General features: G+C 40.5%; 1 protein-coding gene across 1 annotated transcript in view; it reads right to left on the reverse strand.

The window, feature by feature from the left end:
* Positions 1 to 889: 889 nt before the first annotated feature.
* The window catches only part of LOC128695692 (thyrotropin-releasing hormone receptor-like), a 97,147-nt gene continuing 80,394 nt past the window's right edge, over positions 890 to 17,642 (reverse strand). Inside the window, exons 7-8 of the mRNA XM_070093232.1 lie at positions 8,586 to 8,700; positions 890 to 3,152 (exon numbers count right to left, since the gene is read on the reverse strand). Coding sequence (XP_069949333.1) covers positions 2,906 to 3,152; positions 8,586 to 8,700 — 362 coding nt within the window. The 3' untranslated portion in view covers positions 890 to 2,905. The remainder of the gene's footprint in view (positions 3,153 to 8,585; positions 8,701 to 17,642) is intronic.

Raw genomic sequence — 17,642 nt, forward strand, 5'->3', positions numbered from 1 at the left:
TATATATATATATATATATATATATATATATATATATATATATATATATACATACATATATATATATATATATATATATATATATATATATATATATATATATATATATATATATATATATATATATATATATATATATATATATATATATATATATATATTTGTGCTCTCTCCCTCTTTAAGAAGATGAAGAAGGTAATAAAGAATGCGAAAGTGGTAACAGAGATATTATAAAAAATAAAAAAAATGCTGAAGATAATGAAAGATTTCTTCTTCTTCTTCTTCTTCTTCTTCTTCTTCTTCTTATTATTATTATTATTATTATTATTATTATTATTATTATTATTGTTGTTGTTGTTGTTGTTGTTGTTGTTGTTGTTGGGCAATAACGTTATTACACTTGCTAAACAGTCTGTTGAGAGCTGAAGTTTCACAAGTGAGTCAAAATATATGATTAATTACAGGCAGTGTTGCAGCTGAGCTGCAGACACAACCATCTGGCTGCCTGATTATACTAATCACCTGCTGGACTATAATTACGATTTCCAGACGAAGGTCAGTTGCCTCTTGCAAGCAATAGCATCTTGACATTGACAGAGAGAGAGAGAGAGAGAGAGAGAGAGAGAGAGAGAGAGAGAGAGAGAGAGAGAGAGAGAGAGTACATACAAAATCATTACAAAACTTATCACAATAACTTATATATATATATATATATATATATATATATATATATATATATATATATATATATATATATATATATATATATATATATATATATATATATATATATATATATATGTATATATATATATATATATATATATATATATATATATATATATATATATATATATATATATATATATATATATATATATAAATGAGACAATAAGAATAAGAATGACATGTAACAGAATGACTTAAAATCTGGACATGAGTAAATGTCTTTGATATGGAGGCTTGTGACGTGTCGTCTGGGATAAAACTAGACATGTGTCTAGAACAGGATGACCAGCAACAAGCAAAGACACCAGCCATGACCTCGGGAAGACATAACACATAGTTGCAGAGTATTTCGGACACGTCTTTAGGAAGATGCGTTCACTTATGTTAAAATGTGTTTTTGAGTTTCTGGACGTAGTGTTGGCGCCAGTGTTGGCACCAGTGATGACACCAGTGTTGGCACCAATGTTGGCACCAGTGATGGCACTAGTTGTGGTGCCAGTGTTGGCACTAGTGTTAGTATCAGTGTGTACAGAGTGCCTTCGAAAAGATAAGTCACTGATTCAGTTTTTTATAGTATTGTATCGAGGGGCCATTGTTGGTGGTGGTTGTGGCTGCTGCTGCTGTTGTTGTGGTAGTGATAGTGGTGGTGGTGGTTGTTGTTGTTGTTGTTGTTGTTGTGGTAGTGATGGTGGTGGTAGTGGTGGTGGTACTAGTGGTATTTTACTTTTCAGTAGAGGTATGAAGCGGATTTTGGTGCCATGATGACCTACTTGAACTGAGGGTCACATGACCGCCGCTGCCTTGCCAGACCACAGCGTCGTAAGACGCGCGGCTCAAACTTCCGCTTCGTGTGTAACACATAGCGAGAACACTCCTGGTGTCCCACGATTAGAAGGAGCGGAACTCATACCTGTAATTATGGGACCTTGACGTTCCTCTCTCGCTTCCTTTAATATAGCTCTTAAAATTCCTCTCACACTCTCTCTTTACTGGCGTCTATAAAGTTCCTCTCACACTCCCTTTAATGGTGTCCTTAAAGTTCTTCTAACACTCCCTTTATCGGCGTCTTTAAAGTTTCTTTAATACTCCCTTTATCGGTGTTATAACATTTCCTCTCGCTCTCTCTTGGTGTCTTTTGTGTGAATAAAAAATTACTTTGGATTCCTTCACATCCAATACTCCTCACTCAGTCAGGATCTACAACAGCCGTAAGCACCTCTTTTTGTTGTGTGTCCTTTCAGCTGGTGTTTGTCTACCATCATCTGCTGATACCAGAGTCCATCTAGTAGCACATCTACCCAGGTATACTCCCACTGGTCTCCCAGTTCTTGATGCTAAAGGTAGCACATCTCCCCAACCTTCCCTTACAGAGATCAGTTCAATTGGATCATCGCCAGTACGAGATTCGATTAGTATTCGATTCCCTGCTGGTGGAATCTTACAGTGCTTTTCTTCCTAGTACTCCAGCCACTGGATCCTTCCCAAAACAGCAGCTCAACTAGAGAGTCCAGTCACTCGTACGTCCGTTAACGGGTGCTATCTTCTGTTGCCTTTACAGTAGAGTAGCATACCCTATTATCCCTGATTCAGGTATCACGTAATTTTATGTTAAGAGTACCAGGTACTAGCACTCTCTGCCAGGGGCTCGGTCTACTAGTACTTCCGCTAAGAGTACTATTCACTAGTACCTTTTTTTCCGGTAAGCGGTATGTGCGTTTACTGGTACCTCAGTCTGGGATCTCGGATACTGATACATTTATTTCCAGGGATACCACTGACTGCTGCTTCTAAAAGGGGTATCTCCCCTACCTTTACCGTTAGGTCTTATTAACTGGGACCTCTGCTAGGAAGTTTTAATATTTTGGGACCTTAGCAAAGTCTCTGCATGGAGGTCCTATTTACAGGGATTTCTGCCAGCAGATCCTTTTTTTTCTTCTTGGGGACCTTTGATAGCAGATCCTATTCAAGGGGACCTTTGCTAGTAGGTCCTATTCATGAGAACCTCTGCTAACCGGTTCCATTCAGGAGGGTGTTTACACTGTCACCTCTGTCAGTAGGTCCCTTTTCACTAGGACCTATGCTAGATAAAAGTCGTTTGAACCTCGGCTAGGAGGTCCTTGGGACCTCACCAAAAAAAAAACCTATCCAAAGGCGGTGCACCTTTCTGACTCCCACATCACTGGTACCTCTGCGAGTTGGTGCTCCTGCCGGAGCAGCAGCAGGTCCTGACTCTCATGGGGAGGAGCTGAAAGAGGCACTTCCTGAACGTGGCGCCGCAGGTGGAATAGAAGACAAAGTTGATGCTGAAGTGGGTGTACTGCAGCTGCATGAATAGCTGCTGCAGGTTCCACATGGTCACCTCATCGCTGTCGTGATCCTCCCCCCACAGGCTGCTGATGAAGGCGTGAACCCGGATCACGTGGCTGCAGGAGAGACACAGGTCAGGTCAAGACAGGTCACAAGTGGACAGAGACATTAATACACAAAGAAAAACCTTTTTTTTTTTAACTTCAGATTCATAGATCTATACATATAAAAAAAACAGTAATTTGACTCTCCTTTAACTGAGAAAAATCCTGGGGTTCGCGACCCCCACTTCGAGAACTAATACTGTGAACACAAAACATTCAAAACACCTACAGCAAGCATAGATAGATAGATAGATAGATAGATAGATAGATAGATAGATAGATAGATAGATAGATAGATAGATAGATAGATAGATAAATAAATTTACATATACATGCAGCAGCTAAGTTGGTTAGATGGCAGAGTTACAAGTGTCTCAAACTCAGCTGGGACTCGAACCTCCGTTCAAATAACGTCAAGTCAACCATCAAAAGAAAGTCGAACACACGGAAATATTACCTATATGACCCATACGAGTTTAAAATAATAATAATAATAATAATAATAATAATAATAATAATAATAATAATAATATTATTATTATTATTATTATTATTATTATTATTATTATTATTATTATTATTATTATTATTATTATTATTATTATTATTATTATTATTATCACACTGGCCGATTCCCACCAAGACAGGGTGGCCCGAAAAAGAAAAACTTTCACCATCATTCACTCCATCACTGTCTTGCCAGAAGGGTGCTTTACACTACAGTTTTTAAACTGCAACATTAACACCCCTCCTTCAGAGTGCAGGCACTGTACTTCCCATCTCCAGGACTCAAGTCCGGCCTGCCGGTTTCCCTGAACCCCTTCATAAATGTTACTTTGCTCACACTCCAACAGCACGTCAAGTATTAAAAACCATTTGTCTCCATTCACTCCTATCAAACACGCTCACGCATGCCTCCTGGAAGCCCAAGCCCCTCGCACACAAAACCTCCTTTACCCCCTCCCTCCAACCTTTCCTAGGCCGACCCCTACCCCGCCTTCCTTCCACTACAGACTGATACACTCTTGAAGTCACTCTGTTTCGCTCCATTCTCTCTACATGTCCGAACCACCTCAACAACCCTTCCTCAGCCCTCTGGACAACAGTTTTGGTAATCCCGCACCTCCTCCTAACTTCCAAACTATGAATTCTCTGCATTATATTCACACCACACATTGCCCTCAGACATGACATCTCCACTGCCTCCAGCCTTCTCCTAGCTGCAACATTCATCACCCATGCTTCACACCCATATAAGAGCGTTGGTAAAACTATACTCTCATACATTCCCCTCTTTGCCTCCAAGGACAAAGTTCTTTGTCTCCACAGACTCCTAAGTGCACCACTCACCCTTTTCCCCTCATCAATTCTATGATTCACCTCATCTTTCATAGACCCATCCGCTGACACGTCCACTCCCAAATATCCGAATACATTCACCTCCTCCATACTCTCTCCCTCCAATCTGATATCCAATCTTTCATCACCTAATCTTCTTGTTATCCTCATTACCTTACTCTTTCCTGTATTCACTTTCAATTTTCTTCTTTTGCACACCCTACCAAATTCATCCACCAATCTCTGCAACTTCTCTTCAGAATCTCCCAAGAGCACAGTGTCATCAGCAAAGAGCAACTGTGACAACTCCCACTTTATGTGTGATTCTTTATCTTTTAACTCCACGCCTCTTGCCAAGACCCTCGCATTTACTTCTCTTACAACCCCATCTATAAATATATTAAACAACCACGGTGACATCACACATCCTTGTCTAAGGCCTACTTTTACTGGGAAATAATTTCCCTCTTTCCTACATACTCTAACTTGAGCCTCACTATCCTCGTAAAAACTCTTCACTGCTTTCAGTAACCTACCTCCTACACCATACACTTGCAACATCTGCCACATTGCCCCCCTATCCACCCTGTCATACGCCTTTTCCAAATCCATAAATACCACAATAATAATAAAATTAACATAATATTAATGGAATATAATATAATATTAATATCAACATAATGTTAATATAATATTGATATTAATATTACTATAATATTTAATACAATTTTTATATAACAACATTATTTTGGCATAATATAATATTAATACAATGGACTGAGAAAGAAATCTACTGGAAACACCTGCTGCAGGTCACATACACCTGCTGCAGGTCACCATCACAGGTATTAGCAGGTATATGTCATGAATAGAGGTAATTAGGGAGACAGAAAGGGTGCCCCGTAATATGTGACAGTTTACCAAGGAGGGGAGTTGGAAATTATAGGTTGTCCAGGGCAATTGATGTTAATTGCTGGCTGGACTAACACTGCAAGGAAGTACCACTTATAGACAAATGGGACCTTTTCTATAGCAGAGGTGACATGTATGCCAGGGACTGGGTTCACTTATCTAGGGCAGGTGTGGAGGCACTGGCTAGAGCAGTGGACTGGGTTCACTTATCTAGGGCAGGTGTGGAGGCACTGGCTAGAGCAGTGGACTGGGTTCACTTTTCTAGGGCAGGTGTGGAGGCACTGGCTAGGGCAGTGGACTGGGTTCACTTTTCTAGGGCAAGTGTGGAGGCACTGGCTAGAGCAGTGGACTGGGTTCACTTATCTAGGGCAGGTGTGGAGGCACTGGCTAGAGCAGTGGACTGGGTTCACTTTTCTAGGGCAGGTGTCACTTATCTAGGGCAGGTGTGGAGACACTGGCTAGGGCAGTGGACTGGGTTCACTTATCTAGGGCAGGTGTGGAGGCACTGGCTAGAGCAGTGAAGGAAGCTATTAAGGCTTTAAACTATAAATAGTTTGTGGTAAGGGTTTTGTGAGAGACAAAAAGATTGTAAAATCAGCGATCTGAGTTGTTTAAATTATCAATAGTGTGATAATGTAAATTTTAGGAGAAATTATGAAAAGGAGAAGATAAAAACGGAAAAGGAACAGACGACAAATAGCCTTAAAAAAATTTTCCACAAATAATAGGTGACAGAAATAAGATGAGCGAATTACGTCTGGTTACACGTGCTGGGAAAGTGCTGGGAACTTGATTTAATTTGAAGAGACCAGACATGATTGCTGAGTATCACAGTCAAGGGTTTAAGTTGTTCCATGTTGACAGAAACAACAGGAAGAGGAGTACAGCAGCCTTTATGTACGAGAAAATATGAAATGTTGCAAAAAAATGTTGCTTAAATTACTGAATAAAAACCAGTTGATTAGACGTAAAATTCGTTTGGGTAGAATTCCAAGTTAGAAAAGAAAAACTAATTTTAGGTGTAATATACCGACTTCTAAGCTTAGAAACCAACAGATAGATAGATAGATAGATAGATAGATAGATAGATAGATAGATAGATAGATAGATGGATAGATAGACAGAGAGAGAGAGAGAGAGAGAGAGAGAGAGAGAGAGAGAGAGAGAGACTTCTCTGGGACGAAACTGTTAGGGTTTCTAGACACAACAACGCAATAACAGTAATAAGGGATTTTAACTTTAGTCAGATTCACTGAAATTTCTTGACTGGTAATCTGGAGTTGAGTGACTTGCTGGAAGTGGTTAAGGACTCCTTGCTAAAACTGTTTCTTTGATCTAATCTTGTCGAATAAGCAAACCCTCGTAAATAATCTAGAGACCACTGAAGAATGGATCGGTGATACCTACAAGATGTGGGAAGAGACATACGGTTCAGTACATTTATTAAATGAATGGTTCACAGAACCGACACGTTGATAAATTAGACACATGTGCAACTCATTAATAAAGATATCCAAGAGTTGCACATGTGTCTAATTTATCCATATTTATTAGAAGAATCAATAGCAACACTGCACTAGCCAAGGACTCGAACCCATGCCAAAGCAGCATGGGTTCGAGTCCTTGGCTAGTGCTGTGTTGTTATTGATCAATACCACTCGTTCGTGGTCAAAAGTAAGTAAGAAGAAATGAGTGGCTTCTTTCCCAATGAAAAAGTCACTAGTGACGATACGTTCACTCTAATGAATGTTCTGGAGTGTACGTAAGTGTTTCTTCTAACACAACAGGGAAGAGCTTGATACAAGACTCAGAATGATACGGTAGAAGTCCCAGATGTTAGTTGAGTAAATTCTGACAGACTCGGGAAAAACCTGTCTAGGCCTAGACTGATGTTGTCTAGCGAATGATCGTGTCGACGAAGATCATACTTATTGATATCGATCCATCAAGACTATTACCTGCGTCTGCTGCAGGTCACCTGCTGCAAGTCACCATGAAGACTATTATCTGCAACTGCTGCAGGTCACCTGCTGCAAGTCACCATGAAGACTATTATCTGCAACTGCTGCAGGTCACCATCAAGACTATTACTTGCAATTTCTGCAGGTCACCTGCTGCAGGTCACCATCAAGACTATTACTTGCAACTGCCTCAAGTCACCTGCTGCAGGTCACCGTCAAGATTATTACCTACAACTTCTGCAGTTCACCGTCAAGATTATTACCTGCAACTGCTGCAGGTCACCACCAAGATTATCACCTGCGCCTGCTGCAGGTCACCTGGTACAGGTCACCTGCTGGAGGCTCGCTCCACCTTTCTCTCATACCAACATTCGTTACACTTACACATCTTGACGCTGGTGAAGGGGGATGTTGATCCAAGGAGTCGGAGCTCACCTTCCTCGGATCAAGCCATGATTAAATAATGGGGGTAGAGTCCAGGGTGATACAATAGTAATGCTTTAAGACACATAATGACACATGACAAACAACGACACAAACAACACAAAAAACACAATAAACAAAAGACACATGACACAAAAACAAAAGACACATGACACAAAAGACACATGACACAAAAACAAAAGACACATGACACAAAAGACACATGACACAAAAACAAAAGACACATGACACAAAAGACACATGACACAAAAACAAAAGACACATGACACAAAAACAAAAGACACATGACACAAAAGACACACGACACAAAAGACACATGACACAAAAAACAAAAGACACATGACACAAAAACAAAAGACACATGACACAAAAGACACACGACACAAAAGACACATGACACAAAAAACAAAAGACACATGACACAAAAGACACATGACACAAAAACAAAAGACACATGACACAAAAGACACATGACACAAAAACAAAAGACACATGACACAAAAGACACATGACACAAAAACAAAAGACACATGACACAAAAAACAAAAGAGACATGTCACAAAACAACACAAAAACAAAAGACAACATGACACAAAGCGACACAGTAAACAAAAGACACATGACACCAAAAATCACATTAAACAAAAGAAACAAACACAAAGTGACACAAAAAGCAGAGTGACACATGACATTGACCAACAGGACACATTACTTATGGCAGGCAACGACAGGTGACACGACACGACACAATGCTACCACAACTTCCTCCGACAGAAGTAGATTAGCTCACCTGGGCAGATTAAGAATGATGAAAACGGTAGATATTAGAAGCAGCATCTTGGTAATGGAGTACTGAGTCCTGGTAGACAGGATGCTGCGGGGGTTCTTGCTGGGGTACGACAGAACTGGGGGGGAGGGGGAGATACAACATTATACTGGGGAGAGAGAGATGCTGCTATACTGTGGTACTGGTGACACAGTGTTGCACTGTCGTACTGGTGACACAGTGTTGCACTGTCGTACTGGGGACAGTGTTATACTAGGGTACTGGGATGGTAGGGAGAGAGACAGTGTTATACTGGGGTACTGGGATGGTAGGAAGACACAGTGTTATACTAGGGTACTGGGATGGTAGGGAGAGAGACAGTGTTATACTGGGGTACTGGGATGGTAGGAAGACACAGTGTTATACTAGGGTACTGGGATGGTAGGAAGACAGTGTTATACTGGGGTACTGGGATGGTAGGAAGACACAGTGTTATACTAGGGTACTGGGATGGTAGGAAGACAGTGTTATACTGGGGTACTGGGATGGTAGGAAGACACAGTGTTATACTAGGGTACTGGGATGGTAGGAAGACACAGTGTTATACTAGGGTACTGGGATGGTAGGAAGACACAGTGTTATACTAGGGTACTGGGATGGTAGGAAGACACAGTGTTATACTGGGGTACTGGGATGGTAGGAAGACACAGTGTTATACTAGGGTACTGGGATGGTAGGAAGACACAGTGTTATACTAGGGTACTGGGATGGTAGGAAGACACAGTGTTATACTAGGGTACTGGGATGGTAGGAATACACAGTGTTATACTAGGGTACTGGGATGGTAGGAAGACACAGTGTTATACTAGGGTACTGGGATGGTAGGAAGACACAGTGTTATACTGGGGTACTGGGATGGTAGGAAGACACAGTGTTATACTAGGGTACTGGGATGGTAGGAAGACACAGTGTTATACTAGGGTACTGGGATGGTAGGAAGACACAGTGTTATACTAGGGTACTGGGATGGTAGGAATACACAGTGTTATACTAGGGTACTGGGATGGTAGGAAGACACAGTGTTATACTAGGGTACTGGGATGGTAGGAAGACACAGTGTTATACTAGGGTACTGGGATGGTAGGAAGACACAGTGTTATACTAGGGTACTGGGATGGTAGGAAGACACAGTGTTATACTGGGGTACTGGGATGGTAGGAAGACACAGTGTTATACTAGGGTACTGGGATGGTAGGAAGACACAGTGTTATACTAGGGTACTGGGATGGTAGGAAGACACAGTGTTATACTGGGGTACTGGGATGGTAGGAAGACACAGTGTTATACTAGGGTACTGGGATGGTAGGAAGACACAGTGTTATACTAGGGTACTGGGATGGTAGGAAGACACAGTGTTATACTAGGGTACTGGGATGGTAGGAAGACACAGTGTTATACTGGGGTACTGGGATGGTAGGAAGACACAGTGTTATACAAGGGTACTGGGATGGTAGGAAGACACAGTGTTATACTAGGGTACTGGGATGGTAGGAAGACACAGTGTTATACTAGGGTACTGGGATGGTAGGAAGACACAGTGTTATACTAGGGTACTGGGATGGTAGGACGACACAGTGTTATACTAGGGTACTGGGATGGTAGGAAGACACAGTGTTATACTGGGGTACTGGGATGGTAGGAAGACACAGTGTTATACTAGGGTACTGGGATGTTAGGAAGACACAGTGTTATACTAGGGTACTGGGATGGTAGGAAGACACAGTGTTATACTGGGGTACTGGGATGGTAGGAAGACACAGTGTTATACTGGGGTACTGGGATGGTAGGAAGACACAGTGTTATACTAGGGTGCTGGGATGGTAGGAAGACACAGTGTTATACTGGGGTACTGGGATGGTAGGAAGACACAGTGTTATACTGGGGTACTGGGATGGTAGGAAGACACAGTGTTATACTAGGGTACTGGGATGGTAGGAAGACACAGTGTTATACTAGGGTACTGGGATGGTAGGAAGACACAGTGTTATACTGGGGTACTGGGATGGTAGGAAGACACAGTGTTATACTGGGGTACTGGGATGGTAGGAAGACACAGTGTTATACTGGGGTACTGGGATGGTAGGAAGACACAGTGTTATACTAGGGTACTGGGATGGTAGGAAGACACAGTGTTATACTGGGGTACTGGGATGGTAGGAAGACACAGTGTTATACTAGGGTACTGGGATGGTAGGAAGACACAGTGTTATACTGGGGTACTGGGATGGTAGGAAGACACAGTGTTATACTAGGGTACTGGGATGGTAGAAAGACACAGTGTTATACTAGGGGGACAGGAGAAGAAACAGTATTATGCTGAAACACTGAGAGACTGATCACCTCAAACTCACTTCTGATCTTCAACCATTCTTTTCTGTATTAGACTGAGGAAGCCACTGGCTCGCGACGTACTCCCACAATAAAGTTACCAATTGTTCCACAAGTATCTCAGTCATAAGTGCTGAAGTAGCCTAGATTACACACTTGAGAGTCGATACATCAGTCGAGGAAGGCAAAGCACCAGCTGACTGGAAACTAGGAGACTAGCAAACTGCAAACTAACAAACTAGCAACCTAATAAACTAACGAACTAGCAAACTAACAAACTAGAAAACTAATCAACTAAGAAACTAGTAAACTAGCAAACAAACTAATAAACTAGTAAACTAACAAACAAGCAAACTAATAAACTAGCAAACTAACAAAGCAGCAAACTAATAAACTAGAAAAACTAACAAGCTAGCAAAACTAACAAACTAGCAAAAGTAGCAAACTAACACGAAAGCAAACTAACAAGCAAGCAAACTAACTAACTGGCAAACTAAAAAACTAGCAAATTAGCAAACTAGCAAACTAGTAAACTAGCAAACGTGACACAAAAAATAAAGAAAAAGGCAGATAGATCATGCCCTCTCAATTACCCTCCTCTATGATCTCAGGTGTAAACTACTGGATGTACGTAACAAGATGATTACCAAGAAGCCACAGTACGGGTTGGGTTAGAACCCATGGCTAGTGAGTCGTAATGATGACAGTTTTGAGGGGCCCTGAGCTAGAGTTCGTCACAGTCACGCTGGCGGGAGATTCATCTGTATAAACTTGCATTTGTGGTCACAGTGGTGGCCCATTCTAACCTCCCTATGGTATATAAATATACCTAGTTGGATGAATCTTACTGTTGTCAACTGGCCAGTGGTTTACGCACTGGCCTGAAGTTTTACCACTCACTAGCTATGGGTTCATATCCCACCCGTTCTGTGGTTTAGTGATATACGTTGCATTCTCCCTTGAAGACAGAAACATTTGAATTCAAAATCAGCATTTGTTTTCTCAATAAATGCTCCAGTGTAACAAATTTACTGAAGCTATCCAGGAGCATTTACAAAAAAAATTGAGACAAGAGAGTTTCCCTGGGATGCAGTGAATCTTAATTTCCAGAATACATTTGACCAGTCACCACATCGGAAATTACGTAGTAAACTAAAGGCACTCTGCATTAGCAACAGTGTCCAGAACTGGCTTAGTGACTGGTTCACTGGCACAAAATAGCGAGTATTTTTAAATGGAGGAGTATCTAAGTGGTGAAACGTGATGAGTGGGGTCCTTTAAGTATCAGTTCTGCGCCTAGTCTTACTATTTAACATACGTAAATGATCTTTAACTGGTGGATTAACATCGATAACTGTGAGGTTTACAGACTACACGAAATTGGGGAGATGTGCAGCATCCCTGACCGACTGTCAGAGCATCAAGAGACATGGAGACGTCTTCCCACGGAAGCTGTGGACGTTGAACCAATCCAGTCTTTAAAGGACCAGTTAGATGACCAACATTTTGCGAATGTAAGATTTTGCTAGTTAATGTTGTCTCCATACAGTGGCCACCGGTATCCTGGTGTTTGCAGTGAAGGTGTCACGTTCGTGAGAGATGTGAATTTTATGCAAAGAATTTGGAGCCTGAAGATTAAGAGGTGTGGAGTTACTTAAATAATGTTCAGAGGGCTTAGGAAAGATTGTTGAGGTGGCTTAGACGTTTAAAAAGTATCTAGAAGTAGTAGTAGTGTATTAGTAGAATAGCTGTAGTAGTAGCAGTAGCAGTAGTAATAGTAGTAGTAGTAGTAGTAGTAGTAGTAGCAACAGCAGTAGTAGTAGTAGTACTAAGCAGTAGAGGCAGTGTATACACAATACCTTCCGTCTACTGCTTGCTATTTTATAAATTCTATAACTGTTTTTTTAACCATGATTGAGGGGGGATGGCAGAGCTATATTCTTCTTTATTATGTTTGTCTCGACCATCTATATAATAGTTGATAGCCCCAGTTGAGAAAGAAATAGACAGCCCTTCTCATCGGCTATCCTATTTCTGCTATCCTATTTACGCAACACTGCTTTGTTCTACCTCTCTCACATTCTCTCTCTCTCTCTCTCTCTCTCTCTCTCTCTCTCTCTCTCTCTCTCTCTCTCTCTCTCTCTCTCTCTCTCTCTCTCTCTCACGCTCTCCCAACAGCAATTCTTCCCTCCCTAGAGGGTGAAAAATAATTTCCTGTCTCCCTCGTATTGCCAAAGAGTGAATCTCGGATCATTTTAATTTTGTTGTGTAAATCGTAAGAGCAGCTGTTTCCTGGGTAAATTTCTTCTCTTACACACACAACTCCTAACACAACACTCTTGCAAAATCAACTTGCCTGTTGTTATAATGTCTAGCAGCTGTTTGCCTGTCTTGCAGTTGCTCCTACCTGTCTCGTAGTTGTTTGCCTGTCTTGCAGTTGCTCCTACCTGTCTCGTAGTTGTTTGCCTGTCTTGCAGTTGTTCCTACCTGTCTCGTAGTTGTTTGCCTGTCTTGCAGTTGCTCCTACCTGTCTCGTAGTTGTTTGCCTGTCTTGCAGTTGTTCCTACCTGTCTCGAAGTTGTTTGCCTGTCTAGCAGAACATGATAGAATAGTTGGTTAGTGGGGGTTTAAAAGCTATCTGCTGCAAGAAGGTCATTGAGGCTGCGTGTCACCTGTTCACCACCAGTCAAGAATACTTTAATACCTTAAACAGAACTCTGGGTAAATTCTTAGTGTATATATACCCAGAGATATACACCACTTAGTGTATATATTCTTGTCTGTCTAGCAGAATGTTTTTTTATTATTATTATTGTTATTATTATTATTATTATTATTATTATTATTATTATTATTATTATTATTATTATTATTATTATTATTATTATTATTATTATTATTATTATTATTATTTTATTATTATTATTAGTATTTAAATAGACCAGAGAAAGATAGCAAGATGTCAAGCTTTCCCTTCTCTACGAAGGAGTGAATGATGAGGGTGTAGAGAAAACATAACATAAAATCTTGAATAATTTTCTCTCTCTCTCTCTCTCTCTCTCTCTCTCTCTCTCTCTCTCTCTCTCTCTCTCTCTCTCTCTCTCTCTCTCTCTCTCTCTCTCACTCAGGCAGTAAAGGAAAGCACTGCTGGTCATGCATAAACCTTCCATAAGGATCAACATCAGTTAACCATCTGTCTAGCCATCTGTGTGACCAGGGCCCTTGTGTGTGTGTGTGTGTGTGTGTGTGTGTGTGTGTGTGTACACAGTAGTATACACAGCAAAACACAACGTAAACGAAGTAAAAATTTCGGTAGCCCACAACAGCTTCAATGTTTTCTCACCCTCATAGCAGAGGGCGACATAAACAACGACCTCAGCTTCGTATCGTGATTTGTGGACGATGCTAAAATAAACACGAAAGTACCATAGGAAAAACAGACGGAAGAATTACGAGCAGATATCAACAAATTTTACAAGTGGGTTTGGGAAGATAATACGGTGTCCAACAGTGACAAATTATTGTCCAACTTTATACAGAATTCAATACCAACACTGGATACAGAACACAGGACATGCTTATAGGATAAGGAACACACATAGAGTACTGGATACAGAACACAGGACATGCTTGTAGGATAAGGAACACACATAGAGTACTGGATACAGAACACAGGACATGCTTATAGGATAAGGAACACACATAGAGTGCTGGATACAGAACACAGAACAAGCGTATAGGATAAGGAACACACAAGGAACCTTAGACGCCAAACACAAGAGGACCATCTCATAGAACGAAAGAGACACATAAAAGACTTGAGAATATAACAAGGTGGATTATCAGAGCTTTCACAACAAGAGAAATGACGTCAGTAGTGACGTTGTTGGAATATCGTGTTCTCACGTCTAGAGAATTACTCTATGTTGACAACTACATTGAAGGGAGGAGAGATATCAATGGTAGTAAATGTTGAGAGATCATTTACTGCCAACATAAAGTAAACCAAACATTTAAACTAGTGAGAACGTCTCAAAGAACAAGAGAATGTTCTCTCTGGGGCGAAGAGAAGATTCTAGGAGACATATACATGGAAGATGCCTGAGAGCCTAGCTGCAAATATACACATTACCATGACAACGTAATGGACCAAGATATATGGGAGAACATGTAACACAGACGAAGTGATAAGCAATAGCATCAAAGGAATAATGAAAAAAAAAACGGTGAGCCAACAGAAGATCTCGGTCAGATGACCAAAAGCTCCAGCTGCGAGGTCATCATATGACCCGCGTCAGGAAACACTTGTTCTATTTCTTGGCAAACCTTACCTACTCTAACTGACCTGAATACATGAATATTCATCCTGCCACCAAAAGATATCAGAAAAATTGCTATAATAAGTGTGGATGACTACGTCCGTCAAGCACCATACTGCGCAGGATGTCAGTGAATCATTAACTGGTGAGAGTAAATCCTGGCTACAGGCAGGACTCACACCCACATACACACACACACACCCACACACGCACACACACACACACACACACCCACATACACACACACACACCCACACACGCACACACACACACATGCATATATATACATCAATATTCGTAGCACTGACAGAACAAGGGACGTGTATAATAGGTGGAAACACCGAAGCCTCTCCCTTCATTTGTTAACTGCTCACAAATTGGAATCCTTGACTCGTGTGTGTGTGTGTGTGTGTGTGTACTCACCTATATGTGGTTGCAGGTGTCGATTCATAGCTCCAGGTCCTGCGTCTTCACTGTGTGCGTGGGCGGCTGTGATACATCTGTGACAGATTTCTAGACGGAGAGAGACATATACGTTTTTCGGTGTATATATATATATATATATATATATATATATATATATATATATATATATATATATATATATATATATATATATATATATGGTATATATATATATATATATATATATATATATATATATATATATATATATATATATATATATATATATATATATATATATATATACACCGCGGAGTATATCTCTCTCTCATTTTGCATGCATCTAATAAAAGTGCGTATTTCTGTGTATATACACTGGGAGGTGTGTGTATCTCTGTGTATATACACCAGGATATATATATATATATATATATATATATATATATATATATATATATATATATATATATATATATATATATATATATATATATATATATATATATATATATATATATATATATATATATATATATATATATATATATATATATATATATATATATATATATATATATATATATATATATATATATATATATATATATATATATATATATATATATATATATATATATATATATATATATATATATATATATATATATATACTTAAAGTGCTCGCGACAGGCGGTGTATGAGCTACATGCATTCTTAACGACCATCGTGTAATCTATAGGCTTCAAACTCACTAAACCACATGTATTTTGATATTCGATTGTTTAAGAGTGGACCGACAAGCCAGGTGTACCGGTAGACCGGGTGGGCCGGCAAGCAAGGTGAACCGTCGAGCCAGGTGGACCAGCAAGGTAGGTGGACCAGCAAGCCAGGTGGACCAGCAAGCCAGGTGGACCAGCAAGCCGGGAAAAGTCTGGGTCACAGGAGAGACTAAACTAATTTGCCCTGACAGTTCTGTGTATAACTCTCTTTTAAATCCCACAGTCTCTGGTATATATTCCTCGTATTATACCAGAAGAAAGATATTTGTATACTCGCAGATGTAAGAGAATATGCTTGGTATAATATCGAGGGAAAGTCTTGTTTTCTTTCTTTCTTTCTTTCTATCTCTCTCTAAAGATAACATTCATAAGTGAAGTATATTTTTTCCTTGTGTGGAAACATTAAATGTGTGTATGTACTCACCTAGTTGTACTCACCTAGTTGAGGTTGCGGGGGTCGAGTCCGAGCTCCTGGCCCCGCCTCTTCACTGATCGCTACTAGGTCACTCTCCCTGAGCCGTGAGCTTTATCATACCACTGCTTAAAGCTATGTATGGATCCTGCCTCCACTACATCGCTTCCCAAACTATTCCACTTACTGACTACTCTGTGGCTGAAGAAATACTTCCTAACATCCCTGTGATTCATCTGTGTCTTCAGCTTCCAACTGTGTCCCCTTGTTACTGTGTCCAATCTCTGGAACATCCTGTCTTTGTCCACCTTGTCAATTCCTCTCAGTATTTTGTATGTCGTTATCATGTCCCCCCTATCTCTCCTGTCCTCCAGTGTCGTCAGGTTGATTTCCCTTAGCCTCTCCTCGTAGGACATACCTCTTAGCTCTGGGACTAGTCTTGTTGCAAACCTTTGCACTTTCTCTAGTTTCTTCACGTGCTTGGCTAGGTGTGGGTTCCAAACTGGTGCCGCATACTCCAATATGGGCCTAACATACACGGTGTACAGGGTCCTGAATGATTCCTTATTAAGATGTCGGAATGCTGTTCTGAGGTTTGCTAGGCGCCCATATGCTGCAGCAGTTATTTGGTTGATGTGCGCTTCAGGAGATGTGCCTGGTGTTATACTCACCCCAAGATCTTTTTCCTTGAGTGAGGTTTGTAGTCTCTGACCCCCTAGACTGTACTCCGTCTGCGGCCTTCTTTGCCCTTCCCCAATCTTCATGACTTTGCACTTGG

Source organism: Cherax quadricarinatus, chromosome 42 (assembly GCF_038502225.1).
Source record: "Cherax quadricarinatus isolate ZL_2023a chromosome 42, ASM3850222v1, whole genome shotgun sequence".
Classification (NCBI taxonomy): Eukaryota; Metazoa; Arthropoda; class Malacostraca; order Decapoda; family Parastacidae; genus Cherax; species Cherax quadricarinatus.